Below are 20,561 nucleotides of genomic sequence, written 5' to 3'. Positions count from 1 at the left end.
ATCGGACCTCTGAGACATTCTCCATTTTGAGGAGTACACTGTAGCTGACATTGTCCTTGGTCCAACATTTGATGGCAAAGGAGCCTGGGCAGTTGAGGTGGAGAAGTTGCTTTCTGCGGTCCACTTTCCTCCTGTAAAGGAGTCCCCACAGCAAGCACACCAGCCTGATTTGCTGGCGTCCGACTCTATAACAATGTCCGCCCCGTCCCAGGCCTCCATATGGTCTATCCACCACCGCATCTCCAGCCTCACTTCCTCTGTGAGTGGGACTTGCTCTGCATACTGCAAACCCCTCCTCAGGTGGATGGGCTTGAGTTGTTGGAGGGCTCTGTAGTGGAGAGAGCCCGGGTAGATGGCCTGTATAGAGGCCGACAGGAGACCCACTACCCTGGCGATCTGCCTGAGAGAAGTAGTAGGCCTGGCTATGGTTCTCCTGAAATCCCATTGAATCTTTGAAATCTTCCTGGCTGGTAAACATAAGGTTTTGCTCACTGAGTCTATGACAAACCCAAGGAAGGTAGTCTTCCTTTTCGGAGAGAGGGGGGACTTATTTTAGTTGATGACGAAGCCCAGGCCTTGCAATAAGGCCACTGTCATCTGTAGCTGCTCCGCCAGTAACGTCGGGGACTGAGCCAAGAGCAGGAGGTCGTCGAGGTATATGATGAGGCAGAAACCCTGAGTCCTGAGGTACTCTACCACCATCTTGAGGACGTTGGTGAAGCACCAAAGTGCGGAAGATAGCTCGAATGGGAGGGTAGTGAACTCGTACACCTGACTCTTCTACTGGAACTGAAACTGGCGGTGTGAGGGGAAGATCGGAACCACCAAGTATGAGTCCTTTAGATCTAGGCGCACCATCTAGCTGCTTGGGTGCAGGAGGTCACACACCAGGTAGATTTCCTCTATTTTGAAATGGCGATAAACCAAACCAGCTGTTGAACTCTTGTAGATTCATGACTTGGTACTGGCCCTCATCGGTCTTGTCCAACAATAAAACGTTGCTTAGGAAACCCCGAGGGTGGAGGCAGGCGTGGGCTATCGCCCCATTACGTAGGAGATCCGCCATTTCCTTGTCTACCAGGGCGGTTTGGGCTTCGGCAAAGATGAGAGAGCGTGGGCGAAACTCCTGAACCGGGCCCCCGTAGAACTCTCTGTGGAATCCCCCGATGGTTTGGAAAACCCATGAATCTGAGGTAATGGCCTCCCAATTGTGCACAATGAAAGCTAACCTGCCCCACTACCTGCAACTGGGGGGAGAGGCAAATTCTCACCTGATTGGGCCTGGAAGTGGCCTCTGGCGGCAGGTCCTGGAGCCTCGAACCCTATACTTTCCCAGGGACTGGACAAACTCACCTTGCCTGGGTTGCTCCTGCCCTTTCTTAAAGCTCCTGAAAGGGGCTTGGGTGTAGAAGTGGCCGACCGAGCGCCCCCTGCCATGACCGGGCCCAACAAAAACCTTTGAGTGAAAGACTTGCTTCATGGAAGCTTGCAACTTGTCCAGGGTGGTAAATGTTGCCACGAATTTCCTCAATTCTTTGACAAACGGCTCCCGGCAGAGCCCCCGTGAGCCACTGTGCCTACCTCTGAAGAAGCGAGGTCCCCAAGTTTGAGGTCAACCTTTAACAGAAGGGAACACTGCCTCTTAGTTGAGAGAGTGCAATTAGCGTTGCCCAGAAACACTATGGAACACTGACCCCAGCCCGACACACACTCGGGAGAGAGGGTGGAGTTGGAGGCCTTAGTCTCCTCTGTAAGGTCCAGAATTTTGGTGAGTGGGCTGCAGGCGTCCAGAAGTTTATCCTGTCACGCTCTTCAGGTCCGATCTATCCCTTTTTTGGGGTCATGGATATATTTTTCCAGAAACTTGGCCATTCGGGGATCTATAGCAGGGGGTGACCGCCACCTTACCCGCGAGGGCGGGACGGGAATACTCCACCCTAAGGCAGGCCCTAACCTTTTTCTCCAGAGGCTTCCTAAAGCGACTCACTACAAATTGGGTGACCTTATCCCCAGAGAGCCATTCAGTGGAACGTGGGTGCAGAAGGTCCTCAAGGACCAGTATATCTAAAGGCGCTTCCTCGCCACTAGCGGGGGGCTCCATGGCCTTGAGGGGCCCGCTTCATCAGTGGATTCACTAGGGTACTCTTCTCCTTCGTGCCCCCGCCTTGCTGAGAAAAGGGGGCAACCTCCCCCAGTGCATCAGGGGGGTCAAGGGAAGGGCTGGCTAGGAAAGACTTCTTAAGGCGTTCAGAGGTGTCAAGATCAATGGCTGACTCAGATTTGTGCTTAGGGGCACGGATAAGGGTGGGGGGTTACCCCTTGAAGGCATGGTGTCAGCGTAGGTGATTTCCATGAGGCGACGCTCGAAGGGGCCCATGGCTTCTGCGACCGCCTGGTGGATCGAGGCATCCACCGCCTCACAGAACTCGTCATTTAGGGGGAGGACCTGTATGGACTCCTCCTCGATGTAATCCCTATCCATGACAGGACAGGGCCTTACAGGGTAGGTAGGTGATGGGAGAAAGGGACCCTTTATAATGGCCTCACTGCCCCACTAGTCTGGTGAACCTAAGGCTCTTGGTTGTTTGGCGTCTGTAAAAGCCTTCTAATTTGGCAGCAAAAGCGCAAATATGTGGGCACAAAACTCCCCTGGGAGGACTCACCCTGTTTCTATGGGTATTCTGGATGCCTGGGCTGGGCCCCAATAGCAGCATAAGGATGGAAGGCACTGGCCCACTGGGAGCTTCTTACTCCTATGAAAATTGCTACTGAACCCTAAAGAAACTACCCACCCGCTTCAAACAGGTGTCAGGCTGCCTAATGGATAATTACTGACCCGTCATTACGGGCATCACGACTTCCATACGGCTTGGGCAGAGGCTCGGCGGCGGCGCACTGCTGTCAGATTTTGAATCCAACAAGAAAGCAGCGCGTCCTCCATGGAGCAACGAGAAGCGGGTTGTGCTGCACACACTTCCTTTAGCTTCCCCCTGCCGCTACAGCATCAGCCCAAGTCTAAATGCAATTGCCGCGAGTCGAGCGATGAGAGACGCTTCCGCGGCATGGAGTATTGCGCTGAAATCTCCGCAGCGCAACAATGATACCATAATACAATCAGAAATAGAGAAATTAAACAAAATAACCATCACAATGAGGAATAAGAAAATGTGTGAATTAACTGCTGGAGGAGCCGGAAAAGAAAGAGGACATATCACAGTAGTCTTGTGCCTCTCAGGGTGTTCAGGACTGCTGATTGGTTGATCTTTGTTGACCTTTCCCTAGGATCCATGGGAAAGATAGTTTTCATGTTTAAAGTTGAACACTGCTGGATATGGAAAATAAAGAAAGTAGAGCATAATCCTCGCCTTCGGTCCTGCCATAGAATTTGTGAACTAGTTGGAATTTTAGTAGTTGGGAGTATTGGCTGGCGCAGAAAAATGGGTGTTGCAATGGGGAATTGCCCATGATGTGAAAAAGCGAAACGCTACAACTTTTGAGTACTCACAAACCTTTGCAATACTATTCCTCATACATATTGTACTTCCAAACTTAAGCCTACTTCTATTAGGCATAGGTGATAGAATGAGTGTGGGAAGTACCCTGAACACCAGATATTTTGCCTGTCACAAGATTTAAGAGAAGAATAGCAGAGAGTATCCCAATCTAGTGAGAGAAACTCTGAGGGCTCATTCCCAACTGCATTTTTTAGTATGTTCAATAGTACTACTATATTTACTACTATATTTATTAACCTATGGATGGAGGTCTCCACCTCGCCTGTCTTTTTTATGTGGAGAACTCCGGCACGACTGAAGGGATCTCCTTATACATACATAAATGTTTTTGTAGTAAGCATGGGAGGGATGGTGGAGTGGTCGGCAAAATAGGGAATGCATACTCCAAATGGGAGGGGTTTAGGAAGGAGTAAGACAGAATTTAGGGAGAGCTAAGGAGGGTTTTAAGGAGGGTCATAGCTCCACCCACAAAAGAGTAAGCCCATTCCTATTCACCAACCTTACTTCTAAAGCTGTTACAGCCAAACAGGTTTCAAAACAGTTGTAAATGTACACCAGCTCAAAACTGAAGTAAGTCAGCATCACTCATGGCCAACCACTGGTAGTGCAACACCCACCCTATAGAAAATAATGGAAGTAGGGACTTAAAATAGAAATAATGTTAAAGAAATAATGTTAAAATAAAAGTATTTATGTTGATTTTTTTAAAATATACTTACATTTATTTGAATGTTAAAAATATGATACATAAACAAAAAAATTATATTATTTTACAACATGTTTTAATAACTTTTTTCACTAAGAAATAAATGTAACTTAACCTAACTTTTTTCACTAAGAAATAAATGTAACTTAACTTAACTTTATTCTATAATAAAATTAATTTAAAATTATTCTATATATAACTTTCGGTAATTTCTGCTACAGAATAAGTAACTAAAAGCATTTTACTTTACGTGGAGTGTTTTAAATACATCTTTAAAAATGATTTTAAATGAATATATTGAAATTAATTAAACATTAAATCCAAAATGTAAGTTAATAGTGCTGTCCCAGTATTTAAATTTTGTTCTATATTTAAAGTATACGTATACAATGAATTTACAAAAATATGCAACAAAAAAACTAGTACTGCTTTTTTTCTTCGCTTTAATAAACATTTTAAAATTTACCTATACCATGCCATAGAGCACCAAACTGTGTTGTGACCGGCTTTTTGGTGGGTCATGGAAGTCCAAGCAATAAACAAAGATGCCTTTGTATTCTGCACCTATCTTGTCACATTTACTGCAGTGATCAAATGTCAGACTATGCCTTCTGCTGATAATTTTTTTAAAACATGGTGACCGGGGGTTTACAAACTCCTCTCACGTTCTCATCAGAGCAGAAAAGGTACAGTGAATTATGTGACAATCTTGCTGGAGTTCAAGTGTGAAAGGAAAGGCTGCATGATATATATGTTTTGTAAGGCAGACCAAAATGTATATACCTGTAAATGAACTCTATCCATTCAGCAGTTAGGAAAGGAAAAAGGAAGCAATTTATTTAATTCTGTGTGTGATGGAAACAGATTTTAATAGGATCAGAACAAATCTAAACACTTTACTTGGTGATGCACAAATAATAAATATTAATTGAAACCTAATTTCTGAACATTATCATTTGAATGCAATATAGTTTTATCAGTAACACAGTAAGTCTGTACCAAATTAGTGACCATTGCAATAGAAAATATGCTGCCTGTAAATGACAATGTGCTGCCAGACAATGCTTTAACTACATTTAAAAAAAATTACCCACCAATTGTCCATTAAAACAAGATGGCTCTAGAAAGTTTGTCATACTAAAAAGTGGGTCATGGTTCTAAAAAGTTTGGGAAGCACTTCCATAGAGAGATTTCTGGACTAGTGGTGAAGACCTCCACCTACGTAAGTAACTTTACACTCATAAATTTGGCTTATCCCGGGTTTCAGGGATGGAGGCATGTATGCCTTGGCTTTGGTAGAAAATCTATATTCTGAAATGGTGAATAGCCAAAGGTAGCACACTTATTACAAAATGTAAGTTTATATTTATATGTGTAGATTTACTCATGTGTAGATTTACCTTTGAGAATAGGGTCCTAAAATCTTATTTATGACAAGCAGGTGCCCAACCGTTTTAACTCCCTTTGATTAGGCCTGGGTTCTTGTTTCTTTGCTATTAAGCTTGATTTTATCAATAGTTGTTGTGTAGTAAGGTTTAGTTTTATTCTAACAACTATCTTAGTTCAGAATATCTTCTCTCTCTTCAGCTTTTTAGTTTACAGTTAATCAGGCCATGGGTGCTCAAGTTGCTACTCTGTACTTCACAATCATTTCAGTCCACAAAAGGGCCAAGAACTGGAATAGAAGTCCTTCAGGTCATCTTCAAAATACTGAATTAATAATGCTTTTGAGGGAAATGTTAATTAAAGTGTTTGTGTATATAATGTGAGTGTCCTTGTCTATATTAAAATCTCATATTTTGCTTAAATAGTTTGGAAAATCTGCATTTCCGCTAAATGTATTTTAAGTCTTACATATTTCTTTTGAGTTTACAATATTATGATGGAGGGTCCGCTTATCCATATTTAAGAAGGGATAATTTTATAGTTCAATTTGTTCACAACATTTTTCTAGATGTTATAGAGATGCGGTGGGATACGCACGCCCAATTGTTAACACTTTAAAAATCAGCCCGCTGCTCTTGAAAGAATGTGTTGCACTATTAAAAGCTTTTTTAGGTTAACACAACATTATAAATATAAATGAAGTATTTACATTAATAAATAAATGGACAGAGTGTGACATTTGTCAGAGTTAACAAATCAGATGTGTAATAACAGATGAATTAAGTATTTATTGAAAGTATATTGGTATGCGTAGTTTCAAATTAAGTTTGTATACACAATCACAAGTCTTAGAACAGTGCAATAACTGTGAGATATTAAATACATTTAATGAAGTTATTATATTGGTATTTACTGTATGGGTTAAAACAACATCGAAGTATGCTAAAGGCTAGGGTCTATTAACTTAAGTTAAAATGTACACATCTAGAGAAGGATAAAGAAGTGATAAAGGGAGACATTTACTTTTTGACTCTACTCTGTAAAGGTTCTCATGTGCCTATTAAACACACACTTCTGTAGATAATATCAGTGCATTCTGAAATGTGTATATGGCATGAATTTGGTATGCATGCACGCAATAAATTGGATTTTTGGATGAGGGGAGGAAGCCTCAATAAAGAAACACCACAATCCTTGTCAGGGAACACTACAAAAGTCAATAAATTAACCTGTGCTTAACCCTCTGGTAGCTAGGCACAAAAACAGTTAGACTTGACTTAGAAGCAATGTGTAAAGTAATTATGCAGCACTGAAACGGTAATAAAGTGAGAAAACAACAAAAGAAAAAGCCCAAACCAATTTGGATAAATAAAGTACATTTTAATAAATAAAATTATACCAGAACGACAAAAATCTAATCAGTAGTACCAGAAACATTGAATGTTAAAGTTCTAGGTGAAAATAGCCCCTAGAAGCTCAAAGTGCCAGCTGCGATTATCTAGTCACACCTGACTGAAACAAAGTACCAAGTTCAGGCCAAGCGTGACGGGGCGCAGTCGTGGCAAAGACCGAGTTCGAGCTGCTGGGAGTTGTTCCCTATGCACTTGATGTGAGGACTGCGTATTTGGCCTTTGCCTCACTTGGTGTCAACTCCGATGAAATTTTCACTGTGCGGCAAGATTTTGGGGGGTTTCGCGCCATTCAGCGTCTGCTTTAGTGAAGTTTTCAGCTGGACGGTGAGGCTTTGCAGGACTTTGCATCACTTGACGTCGGCTCTGCATGGCGCGGCTCTACGCAGCTTCACATTGCTCTATGTCAGATCCAGGGATGCTTTTGGTGCCAAGCTGCATGGTTTTGTGAGGCACTACGTCACTTCACGCCAGATCTGATGGAACCTTCATTCAGGCCGGAAGGAGTGCTCTGTGATGCCAGCCAAGGGTCAAAGACCTGGGGGGGCACCACTTGGGGATTAGGACTCACTCCAATACGGCCAGCACCTTTCCCTGTTCCAGACGCTAAACTGTCAAGGGTATCAAAAGGCAGGGCAGACCTGGTGTTACGTCACTTTGTGTGTGTTGTAGGAAGTGTAAGTGAGGCTGGGCACAATCTCCAGCCATCCTGTTAGGATGGCCCATCCTGTCCACACCTAAGCCCCCCTTTGCCTCATTATCTGGAAGTAATACACAAATACCAACAGCAGAACCATTCACAGTCACATGACCCAGGAAAGTGCCACAAAGACACAGTGGGTTGGGACAAGAAAATGTCAACCTGCCCTATGACCCTTTAGGGCCTACCTTAGGGGTGACTTACACATATTAAATGGTAGTTTTAGGCCTGGTAAAAGATTAATTTTGCCAGGTCCAAAAGGCAGTTTGAAACTGCACATACAGGCTGCAGAGGCAGGCCTGAGACTGATTTTACAGTGCTACTTTTGTGGGTGGCACATAACTGCCCATTAGTAGAATTTAGTTTAAAGACCATGGGTACAGATAGTACCATATAATAGGGACTTACAAGTAAATTAAATGTGCCAATTAGCTGCGGGCTGATTTTACCATTTTTGAAGGAGAGACCACAAGCACTTTACCACTAGCTTGCAAGAAAAAGGGCACAGAGTCTTAAAAGCCAAGACAAAACAAGTTCAGCAAAGGAAGGCAAAAGTCTGTGATGTCCCTGCAGAAAGGGCCAGGATCAACTATGCATTTTTAAAAGCTGTGAGTTTTACGGATTTATTTAATGAGAAAAACATATTTAGTACTGTTACTATCTTCTATTCTGGACACTAGTAAACCGCAATTGAAATGCTTTCTACAATTGGAAATATATTGCACATAAAACAGTTGAGACATTCTTTCTTTATTTCATTGCAATATCAAACAATTCTGCGTCTATAATATTGACTAAAAGATTTCGCAATGGAAATATAGTAGAGTGAATAAATAGTTTTGCATGCAAATAACTGTATAGCGAGTAAACGTAGCAAAATATAAAACGAAAGAGTTAAATAAAAAAATAGCACCATAATACCTTATATAGGCACGCACTCGGCATCCTCGAAACCAGCTCTGAATTTTCACAGCAGCATTATGTTCGTTCATTCTGTGCTCCTCTGCAACCCTGCAAACAGAAACATGTTTCCCATTTACTAAAAAAAGACCTTACAGTATAGAAAATGGTTGATATGGGGAAAGGAAATCGGCATGGAAGTTAAGGATGGTTTCTATGTTATAGGTTTCAGTATATTAAATTATTACGTTTACTATTTTAGAATGTTTTTCCTCTGTACTTTTCCATTATATCGATATGTTGCTCTCTATCACAACAAAAGCATTAACACAATGCACACTGAACTACACACAGATCTCTATGGGCCATATGTATGAAGGCAGTTTTGCTATCGCAAACGCCGAAATTCGCTGAATTTCGGCATTTGCGATGGCAAAATAGCTAAGTGGTATGTATGTAAGCAAAACAGCCTCGCAAAATAAGAAATCGCAAATTTGCGATTCCCTATTTTGCAATTGCATTTAAGGAATCACAAATTGCGATTCCTTAAATGCAATGTATGAGAGCCAGAAAAAGTGCAATTTGGCCATAAGGAATCGCAAATTACCACCAACTTCAAGTTGGTGGTAATTTGCGATTTCTTTGAAAAATTCACTTTTTTGCATTTTTCAAAGTGCCATGTGGCACACATACATGCCCATAGGGCATGTATGTCCATGTGGCACACATACATGCCCAAGGGGCATGTATGTCCATGTGGCACACATACAGGGCATGTATGTGTGCCACATGGTCACTCATGCACATTTCAGGGGTGCAACAGGGTGTCCTTTTGACACCCTGGCACCCTTGAAATTGCATTCTGAATTTGCGATTCTCTAATTGAGAATCGCAAATTGAGAATGTCTTCCCATTCATTCCTATAGGCCTCTATGCCAATAGGAAAGAATGGGGAGGTATTCCTTAATTGCGAATTGCAATTTACAATTCGCAATTAAGGAATACTTAGGATTCGCAAAATTATTTGCAAATCCTACATACATAGCATTTTGCGATTCTCAAATAGCGATTCTCTAAAAATCGCTTTTTGAGATTTGCAAAATGTAACATTCATACATATGGCCCTATATATTTAGAGGAGTTTGGGCAACAGGTGGGTCAGCTGCTCACAGTATTGAATTCATTTTTAAAAGTTACACATGTCCTCAAACATTTTCGATGGAGGTTTTCGCCCATTTATACCACCTCAGGCCCACTTCCACAATATGGGTTACACAGATCACACTGGCCCAGGCATGCACACCTATACCCAGGGCCAGACTGGGATCGCAAACCAGCCCTGGCAATTAAGTCCGACTCGCCCCGGGGGGAGGTAGGGGTTGCCAGGCTGCTGCGCTTTTGTTACAAGGTGGAGAAAACCAGCCCCTTGCAACAAAAACGGCCCCCACCGGTACAAAACCGGTCCCCACCCTTCCGGCCCACTGGGGAAATACCTGGTGCCCGCTACGACCAGTCCGGCCCTGCCTATACCGTGCCCTGAGTAGCACACAGCCTAAGCCGCACAGATGGAGCTACAACAAGGGCCCTGCTCCTTCATTGTCTCTTATGCACACACAACACTGAGCACTGCTACAAGTATACTCATGTGAGTTGATCAATAGAAAGGCAGTGCGTGAATGTCTCCCTCGTGCAGTGCTCCGGGGACACTCCTGATCTAATCTTGGGATACAACATTTTAATGCATGGAAATATCACCGCCCAGGGGATGCCTATGTCCTCAGTTTCGACAGCCTGTGTTCGTCTGATCAGGAGAGAACTAGATGGTTCTTAGGTGAGCGCTTTGATCAAAGATAAAAGTAGTGTTTTATAATGTTTTGTCATCATTTTGTATAATACTTACTAAACCTGCAAACAAATATATATTTTAAACACATTTAAAACTTGTCTAATTTGAATGGCAGTTCCCAAGACATGTAATGCTTGGCCTGGGGACTCTAACATGATCCTTCAGAAAAAGACAGAGTATATTCAAACAAACATTGAGGTGTTTCCTCAGGTGCAAACTATCACTATGTTCACCCAGCTACCCGCTCTAAAACTAAAAGTGTGAAATGCACCCAGGGCTGATATGGCTGCTTGAAATAGGCACTTCAGCTAAACAACTTGCCTTCCTTACGCCCTTTGAAATAGTCTATTCTTGCCTGTAGGTCTATCAATTTCTGCACTTGATTTTAGCATGCACTTGAGAGGCATCAACTCTGGAACAGTGCGGATGGAAGTTTGTGAACATAGACTGCCTTTTTCTTCCAGGGCATGGATATCCAAAAACAGGATCACTTACAAAAAATACTCCCTTTGTTCACAAGAAAGTCAGGGACTGTCCTTCCAAAAACAGTCCAGTGTCTTGGGTCTAAGTGAATTCAATCATCTATCAGCTCGCTTCTCCGCAGTCTCATTAGACCTGCAGAAGGAGCAGCTCTGGTCATGCTAGGGTCCTGAGGCTTTTTGACACTTGCCATGCGCACCTGGGACACAAAGGAAGAGGAGACCCAGCTTAGGCAAGGCTGTGCAGACCTGTAACTGACCTGGGCAAAGGGGCAGTACGAGCAGCGCTGCAGGTCAGGTAAAAAGGAAAAACAGTGCTTCGCAGACTCAGCCATATGCAAATCAGTCTTGACCGTGCTCCAGTGGGAAAAGTCATGACCGAACTGCAAGGCCAGGTTTTCCTTGAAACTGAACATAAGCAACTCAAGATGGGTTTTACCCTTATTAGGGCTCATCAGTCTGGTATAGCTTGGCTCAAGTAGCACAGTGTGCATGGGACCCCTGTCTCGGCATACCTGTCCCATTTAAGGTGTCATACGGAAGTATACATAAAAGTGATAGATCAATACTTGAACTAATCTCAACCACTCGTAATCATTCGGACCACATCCAAGTCCATCGTTATTTTGCACACCATACCCAGTTTGGGCCCAGTCATATGTAAATCAGTTTTGATCCTGCTCCAATGGAACAAACCAGCCCAAGCAGCCAGGCCAAGTCCTCCCATTACACAAGCAATTTAAGACCAGTTTTGCCCATATTGAGGCTCATCAGCTAGGTATAGCTTGGCTCCAGAGGCACAGTGTGTATGCCCCATTTGGGCATACCTGTCCCACTACGAGTGTCACATTGAAGTATACAAGAAAGTGCACAAAAAAGTGATAGATGGAATGCTTGAATTAATCTCGGCCACTGGTAATTACTTGTCGCCTCAGCCCATCATTATTTTGGAATCCATGGCACCTCAGTTTGGGTCCATCTTTATACTTCAGTTTTGACCCTGCTCCAATGGGAACGGTCCGGCCAAACCGCCCAACAGGTCCTCACTGAACCAGAACACAAACATCCCAAGAATGTTTTCATTATTATTAGAGCTCATCAGTCATATCTAGCACAGTGTGCACTGGACCCAAGTCTGGGCATTCCGTTCCTACTTAAGACGTCACAGTGAAGTATATAAAAAAAAGTGATGGATTGAATGCTTGAAATAATCTCAGCCACTGGTAATTACCCGAGCAGCATCCCAGCCCATCGTTATTTTGCACTCCATCCCACCACGGTTTTAACCTAGCCATAGGCAAATCAGACCTTGCTTCAGTGTGAGCAGTCTAGCCAGAACTGACTGGTCAGGTCCTCTCTGAACCATAATACGAGCAATCTAAGACCAGTTTCATCCTCATCAGTCGGGTCTAGCTTGGCTACAATGGCACAGTGTCCACGGGACCCATGTCTGGGCACACCCGTCCCATATAGAGCGTCACACTGAAGTATACAAAAAGTGATTGAAGGAGTGCTTGAATTAATCTCAGCCACTTGCAATTACTTGGGCCGCATTCCAGTCACAGGCAAATCTGTCTTGACCATGCTCCAGTGTGAACAGTCTAGCCAGAACACCAAGGCCAGGTCTTCCCTAAACCATAATACAAGCAACCCAAGACTGGCTTTGCCCTTATAAGGGCTGATCAGTCAGGTATAGCTTGGCTCCAGTAGCACAGTGTGCTCGGGACCAACGACTGGGCATACCCGTCCCCCTTAGAGCACTACACTGAAGTATATAAAAAAGTGATGGATGGAATGCTTGAATTAATCTGAGCCACTGGTAATTACTCGGGCTGCAATCCAGGTCATTATTTTGAACAATATGCCACCTCAGTTTTGACCCAGCCATGTGCAAATCAATCCAGGTTCAGGTGGGACCAGCCCAACCCTAACTTCCAGGCCAGGTCCTCCCTGAACCAGAACACAAGCAACCCAAGTCAGGTTTTGCTCCTATTAGGACTCATCAGTCACGTATAGCAAGGCCCCAGTGGCACAGTGTGACTGGTACGCACTGCTGGGCATATATGTCCTACTTAGGGCATCACACTGAAGTATACAAAAAAGTGATGGATGGAGTGCTTGAATTAATCTCAGCCACTGGTAATTAACTTTGTTATTTCCGGTCCTAAGCCCAGCTGTGAAAGCAGGAGGGTTATGCATGGAGTTAGCTACCACACCATATAAAAAATTCTAGCTACAAAAACGTCAACCAAAAAACATCCCGGCCTTAGGGAGAGAGGAATCTCCTCATAGAGAGTTATGACGGCTTGTGGTGAAAGCCAGACATCCCGGAAGCCACACAGCCGATACACCTGCTTTCGACCAATATCATCATCTTCTGGACATGGGACTCGAGGACCATGTACAAGACAGACAAGATAACCCAAGTGGCAGTGGAGATAAACAAATACACCCTTGCCCTGCTTCGCATCAGGAATACCAGATGGAAACAGTCCAGACAGAAAAGACTGTCTACAGGAGGAAAGCTGCTGTTTTCTGGACACGAGGAAGGGAACGCTCCAAATACTTAGGGAGTAGCACGGATGTGCACGCCTGCAGCCAACAGAGCTCTGATTGCATAGGAAGACCCCAGTCCCAAATCAGTCTTGACCCTGCTCCAGTGTGAACAGTCCAGCCAGAACACCCAGGCCAGGTCTTCCCTAAACCATAATACAAACACCCCAAGACTGGCCTTGTCCGTATAAGGGCTCATCAGCCGGGTATAGCTTGGCTCCAGTAGCACATTGTGCACTGGGGACCCACGTCTGGGCATACCCGTCCCCCATAGAGCACCACACTGAAGTATACAAAAAGTGATGGATGGAGCGCTTGAATGAATCTCAGTCAGAGGTAATTACTTGGGCTGCATTCCAGTCCATCCTTCTTTTGCAGAACATGCCACCTCCGTTTTGACCCAGCCATGTGCAAATTAATCCAGGTTCAGGTGAGAACAGCCCAACACTAACTGCCAGGCCGGGTCCTCCCTGAACCAAAATACAAGCAACTCAAGTCTGTTTTTGCTCTTATTATGGCTCATCAGTCAGGTATAGTTAGGCCCCAGTGGCACAGTGTGAATGGGATCCACTTCTGGGCATATATGTCATACTTTGGGCATCACACTGAAGTATACAAAAAAGTGATAGATGGAGTGCTTGAATTAATCTCAGCCACTGGTAATTAAGTTTGTTATTGCCGGTCCCAAGCCCAGCTGCGCAAGCAGGAGGGTTATGTGTGGAGTAAGCTACCCCAGCAGGTAAAAAATCCTAGCTACAAAAGCATCAGCAAAAAGATTTACGGGCCTTGGGGAGAGAGGAATCTCCTTCACAGAGAGCTATGGCACCTTGGCGAGAAAGCCAGAGATCCCGGAAGCCACAAAGCCAATACACCTGCTTTCGACCAAGATCATCACCATTGGGACATGGGACTTAAGGACCATTTCCGAGACAGGCAAGACAGCCCGTGTGGCAGGAGAGATGAAAAAATTTACCCTTGCCCTGCTTGGCATCAGGAAGACCAGATGGACACGGTCCAGACAGAAAAGACTGTCTACAGGAGGAATGCTGCTGTATTCTGGACACGAGGAAGGGAATGCCTCAAATACTTAGGAGTATCACTGATGTGAACCCCTGGAGTCAACAGGGATCAGATTGGATAGGAAGCCCACAGTCTTAGAATCATCTCAGTAACCTTCCGCGCAAAGAAAAATCGGAACAACAAGGAATCAGAAGAATGGGGGATATTATTGATAAGGGTACAGGGAAACTACTTGCTTTTACTGATATCCAAACTAAATTTGGCATTCCCTCTACCCACACTTTTAAGTATCTTCAAATTCACCAAATAATGCATGGGATGAGGCCCCGTATTCATCCAGGAGGGGAAATTAAAATAATCAAGCATATGCTCTGAGGCGTAGCTCGGATTAAAATTATATACAAATCCCTAACTGACTCAATACTAGACGATATGGATAAAGTAGAAACATCATTGATGACGAAATTAGGGGACCCTGATTTTGACCTGGATAATGCCCTCCAGCTTGCGAATAAAGTGTTCCGCTCTACCAACCTAAGGGCACAACAATATAAAGTCCTCTTTAATCTATATTTTAGCCCGGCCAAGCTCTTTAAATGGGGCAAAAGGGAGGACGATAATTGTCCAAGATGCCAGGAGGGACCTGCCGACCTAATACACATGTTCTCGCAATGTAAAAAAATGAGGGAATCTGTGCTGAGATTCAGAAGTTTCTGGGGTTGCTAGATATCCAGGTAAACTGGTCTCCTACCCTTATGATATCTGGTATTGGTAACAATCCTGAGTTAGAATGGGATAAGGAGGCTTTCTTATTTATATGCTTAGCAGTCCTTCGGATCCTGGTGGCAGCAGGATGGAAGGATAACACTGCACCTACTTTTCAAATGTGGCTTACTAGATTGCTAGGTATCCATAACATTGAAGCAGCTCTCTATAAAAACAGGGGAAAAAAGATGAGGTTGTGGGGGCTCTGCGTCTGGGCTCCCCTCGCATTGTGGAGACAATCCCCCTGAAAGGTTATTATTGTGTCTGCATATAGGTATGAATCTCTCCCCCAAGGCCTAACTTATCTTTTATCTTTTATATGTTATCCTTTATCCCTTATCTTCTATCCTTATCGTTTATCCTCATGCTAATTCTAACTACTTGAGAACTGTATATTTTGTTTTCTACGATTTGTAATCTATCTCACTATGATATTCCATGGTTGAAATGTTTGTTTTTCTTTTATGAACTTATGGATCTAATGTATTGTACCAGATAAAATTAAATAAAAAAATATTTAAACAAAAAAAAGAAAAAGAGGATCAATATGAACGTTATCCACTGCTATGCACCTACAAATGACAGAACAGAAGAGGAAAAAGAACAGTACTACAACAAACTCCAATCCATCATGGAGAAATGCCTTGAGAGAGACATCAGCATACTGATGGAGGGCGTAAATGCCAAGATTGAAAGCGACAACACTGGGTACGAAGAAGTCATGGGCAATCATGGCCTTGTCGACATGAACAAGAATGGTGAAAGACTTGCTGACCTCTGTGCCTTGAACAGTCTGTGATAGGCGATAGTATATTCCCACTCAAGGCAACATTGGTGTCACCTGACCACTCAACAGAGGATCATATCGACCATGTCTGCATTGCCAAGAAGTGTCAAAGGTTCCTGCAGGATGTGAGAGAGGAGCGGATGTGGGGTTAGACCATCATCTTGTCATGGCCAGGCTGAAGATGAAGCTGAGGAAAGCATGGATGGACCTGGCAAACCAACACCAGCAATATAACACCACCCTCTTTAAAGATTCAGAGAAACAGAGTGAATACTCAGTCACTGTCAGTAACAAGTTTCAAGTCCTGAAAGAACTAGAGGACGCCAGAGACCCAGTAGAAAGCCAGTTGGAAAAGATCATAGACACAGTTAAATTTGCTTGCCAGCAGCTACAGGGTCCCAAGAAACACCCGCATAAAGAATGCATGTCCACAAAGTCTCTCTACGAAATCCAAGCGAGAAAGGAAAAGAAAACTGCAGTCAACACAGTTGAACAAGAGCAGATAAATCAAAAGCTCAAGGTGAACATATGGAAGCAAAGAAAAGCTTAAGAGCAGACAGTCAAAGATTCATCAATTGTCTTGCCACAGAAGCCCAGGAAGCAGCAAGCCATGTAAACTTGAAAGAACTATGTGACATAACAAGAAAACTCTCTGGTAGATATAGTAAGCCAGAAAAACCTGATAAAAAAAAAGCTGGGATGACAACCATGGGTAACGAAGGCCAACAATGAAGATGGGTGAATCACTTTAAAGTGCTTCTGAACCAGCCTGTGCTGCAGCCTCCTCCAGACATACAGCTGCTGACAAGGACTTGCCAAATGTCTGCAGAAGACCACCCAAGGAAGAAATGCGGCAAGCCATCAAACACCTGAGTAAAGAGAAGGCAACAGGACCTGACATCATTCATGAAGAGACACTGACGGCAGTCATTGAAACATCAGTAGACATGTCTTACCCCATGTTTAGAAGGATCTGGGAAGAGGTAATTATGCCATCAGACTGGAAGGATGGATAGCTGATCAAGACCCCCCCAAAAAGGTGACCTAAGTAACTGCACAAACTACAGTGGGATAATTCTTCTATTAACCCCAGGCAAATGTTCAACAGAGTCATCCTGAACAGAATGAAGGAACTAGTCAATGCTTAGTTACGAGACCAGCAAGTTGGTTTCTGCAAAGATAGATCTTGCACAGACCAGAGTTCAACACTGCACATCATCATTGAGCAGTCAATGGAATGAAACTCCCACCTCTTTGTCAACTTCATTGACTATGATTGGCATTCAAACTCAGGGAAGCCTTCAAAGTGAGGACATGAGTCTGCCAGCGTTGTTTACTCTCATTTTTAATTTTCCTGCTGGCCATAGACTGGATCATGAAGACATCCATAGCACGGAAAAGAAATGGGATCCAGTGAACACCTTCAACACAGCCCGATGGCCTGCACTTTGCAACCGACCTGGCCCTACTTTCCCATACCCATCTGCAGTTGCAAGAGAAGACTGACACAGTGGCAGCCATGTCAGCATAACTTGGCCTCAACATCCACAGGGGAAAAACCAAGATCCTAAATAGTAACAAGGCCAGCACAACTGCAGTCAGTCTTGCAGGTGATGCACTGGAAGAGTTTGAAGCCTTCACCAACTGGGCAGTATCATAGACAAGCAGGGTGGCACAGACACCGACATCAAGGCAAGAATTGGCAAAGCAAGGACTGCCTTCATTCAGTGAAAGGAAAATATGGAGCTCGAAGGACCTAACGCCTAAAACCAACATCAGACTTTTTAACACCAATGTAAAATCAGTCCTTCTTTATGGAGCAGAAACTTGAAGGACAACAGTGACGGACACTAACAAAGGCCAGACCTTTATTAACACCTGCCTGAGGCACACCCTCCAAATCTGCTGGACAAACATCATCAGAAACAATGACCTATGCAGCAGACTTTCCAGCTGCCTTCTCATGAAGAAATCATGAAAAGACGATGGGGCTGGATAGGCAACACCCTGCGCAAGCCCTCACTTGGAACCAAACAAGCCCTCACCAGAAACCCTCAAGGAAAAAGGAAAAGACAAAGGCCAAGAAAGATTGAAAGAATAGTCCAAGACAGAGATGGTTGGAGAGGCCTTGTTGATGGCACATACCTTAGAAGGGGTAGTAGGCATAACTAAGTGAGTAAGCACTGCTAATGCCTTGGCCTGCATCCCAGTCCATTGCTATTTTGCACACAATTCCCCCTTAGATTGGTCCTAGCCATATGCAAATCAGTCTTGACTATGTTCCGGTTGGAATAGTCCAGCTGGATCTGCTAGGCCCTCGCCGAACCAGAATACAGGCAATCAAATACAACTTTCCCACTTGTAGGGGTTCATCAGTTGGGTGTAGCTTCGCTCATGGCGGACAGTATGCATGGGACCCACATTTAGGCATATGCATGTCACTTAGGGAGTCAAACTGAAGAATATATATTTTAAAAGTGTACAAAAAAGTGACAGATGGAATGCTTGAATTAATCTCAGCTATTGGTAATTACTCAGGCCACATCTCAGTTCATCTATATTTTACACACCATGCCACCTTATTTTGGACAAAGCTTATGCAATCAGTGGTGACCTTGCTCCACATGGAAGAGTACAATCAGAACTGCTTTTTGTACAAGTCAGCATAGTACATGGGCATGACATTTAGGGTGATCCACTTCACATAGCAGACTGAGTGTGTGTGATTTGCTAGTCCGGCCTGTAAGCTTTTCTCACCTCCCAAGATGACAACTCTGATCTAGGCAAGCAATGGAAGTATCCAGATCCAAGATGACATTCAAACATGCTGATACTCACTTCTAGGTGGAATACAGGGAACAACAGTATTTGAGGTCAATGGCATATGTCATTCATTGGGGAGAGAATGTAGCCTTACAGCTAGAGCGGTCGGCCTCGAAACTGGGGAACCAGCTTTAAGTCTCGGCAACGACGCTCAGAATCATGTGATTCTGGGCAAATCACTTAATCTCTCCGTGCTTAACAAAAATGAATGTGTCCATCTGTAACGAAACTGGTGCTCATGTAAAGCACTAAGATACCCGATATCCTGGGGTCTAGTTCGCAGAATATAAAACTAAAAAAAATATATATATATTTTTTTTATTTGTCATCTGGCAATTATGCAATTTGGTGGTTTTCTCGCTCATCTTCCCAGTTTACATCAGTTCTTCTTTGTAGACCAGTTTTGCTTGGGTTTCCCTTATTCCACCAAATTTTAAATGAACCTTCTGGTTTCAGCATTTGGGTCATAATAGACAGAGGTGTTCGTGGTAGCCATATTAGATATTATTGAGGGGCGTTTTCTGAGAATAGGAGCCACTCCATAGTCCCACAAAGGTCATATGTTTGGGAATGAAGCTTGGGCAAGAACTTCATTTGCAGCCCCTCCTTGATTTCTGTGAATTGTGCTTACCTTATTCATCACATGATGGGAAGCCAGTTTCCAGAAAAGAGATTGACAGCTGCAAATGATTTGTTGGGATAGTAACGCTGCAGTGAGTTGTCTCCTGTATGAGCACTTTGAACATGAGCTGGTTTGGACATTAGGGAACCGTGGAGAAACTATAAATGTCTTTGGATCTTGTGTGCTTACAATACTCAGTTCATTACTTATAATAATTGGGAGGTTTCAGATTCAGAACTCACTCATTAGAAATATTCATAGCATTAGATGTAAGTTTGATTATGGGACTATGGTGCTCCTTGAGTTCACATACAGGTTTGTGCATTAGGGGAATCTTAGTTAAGTTATTTTATTGGTTTTGTAGATCACACTGTTTGCAAGAGGCTTCTTTTTTAGGCATTAGGTATAATATTTGTTGGAGCTCCCTAAGTGTGAGGTAAGTTCCTTGTAAATTATACAACCACATTCTGCTTCATCCTGCGTCTGTGGCCCATTTAATTTTTATTTCATTTCAGCAGGGCTGGATCATGTTTAGAAATGCTTTGTAGAATCACGTTACGAGTCTTCTCATGCATCCCACTGCAGATAACAATTGTAATACTTTATGTGTTTTTGTTTTCGTTTTCATCTTTGCTTCACCCCATTCTTTCCAGAATGTATTTTTCAACATGCCATAAGATAGTAATTGTCATTTTAGTAGACTGTCATTAAGATCTTCTAGGGATCTAATGGTGCAAGAGGCATAGTAGTTCCCCAATATCATGTGTGAAGTTTTGTTTTCTAGGCTGCATTTGCACTGCTGTATAGAACCCGACTGACTTCGAGCGGTTCACAATTTAGCAACAGTTCTTTTTCTGCTGTTTAAAACAGAATTCCGCAGTCTAGGCCATTTTCATCAGTCATGTGGTGGTCCCTTAGGAGATAGGATAACCTCTCTTCTTGTATTTGCACATATGCAAGCCTTATTTCAGCCGTATGTTGTCCTACTATTTACTTGGCTATCGATTGCAGCTGTGCCACCAAATAATATAGTTCAATATGAGGGGCTCC

The 20,561-nt window shown here is 43.5% G+C and overlaps 1 protein-coding gene across 2 annotated transcripts in view; it reads right to left on the bottom strand.

Moving 5' to 3' along the window:
• Window positions 1-20,561, bottom strand: part of SPATA17 (spermatogenesis associated 17) — a 705,361-nt gene that overhangs the window by 618,097 nt on the left and 66,703 nt on the right. For both annotated transcript variants that reach the window (XM_078647122.1, XM_078647123.1), the window contains exon 2: window positions 8,638-8,727. In XM_078647122.1, the coding sequence (XP_078503248.1) occupies window positions 8,638-8,727 (90 nt within the window). The remainder of the gene's footprint in view (window positions 1-8,637; window positions 8,728-20,561) is intronic.

This window comes from Lissotriton helveticus, chromosome 6 (genome assembly GCF_964261635.1).
Source record: "Lissotriton helveticus chromosome 6, aLisHel1.1, whole genome shotgun sequence".
Lineage (NCBI taxonomy): Eukaryota > Metazoa > Chordata > Amphibia > Caudata > Salamandridae > Lissotriton > Lissotriton helveticus.
The sequence above is the reverse complement of the archived record's forward strand: the minus strand, read 5'-3'. Positions and strand labels throughout refer to the sequence as shown.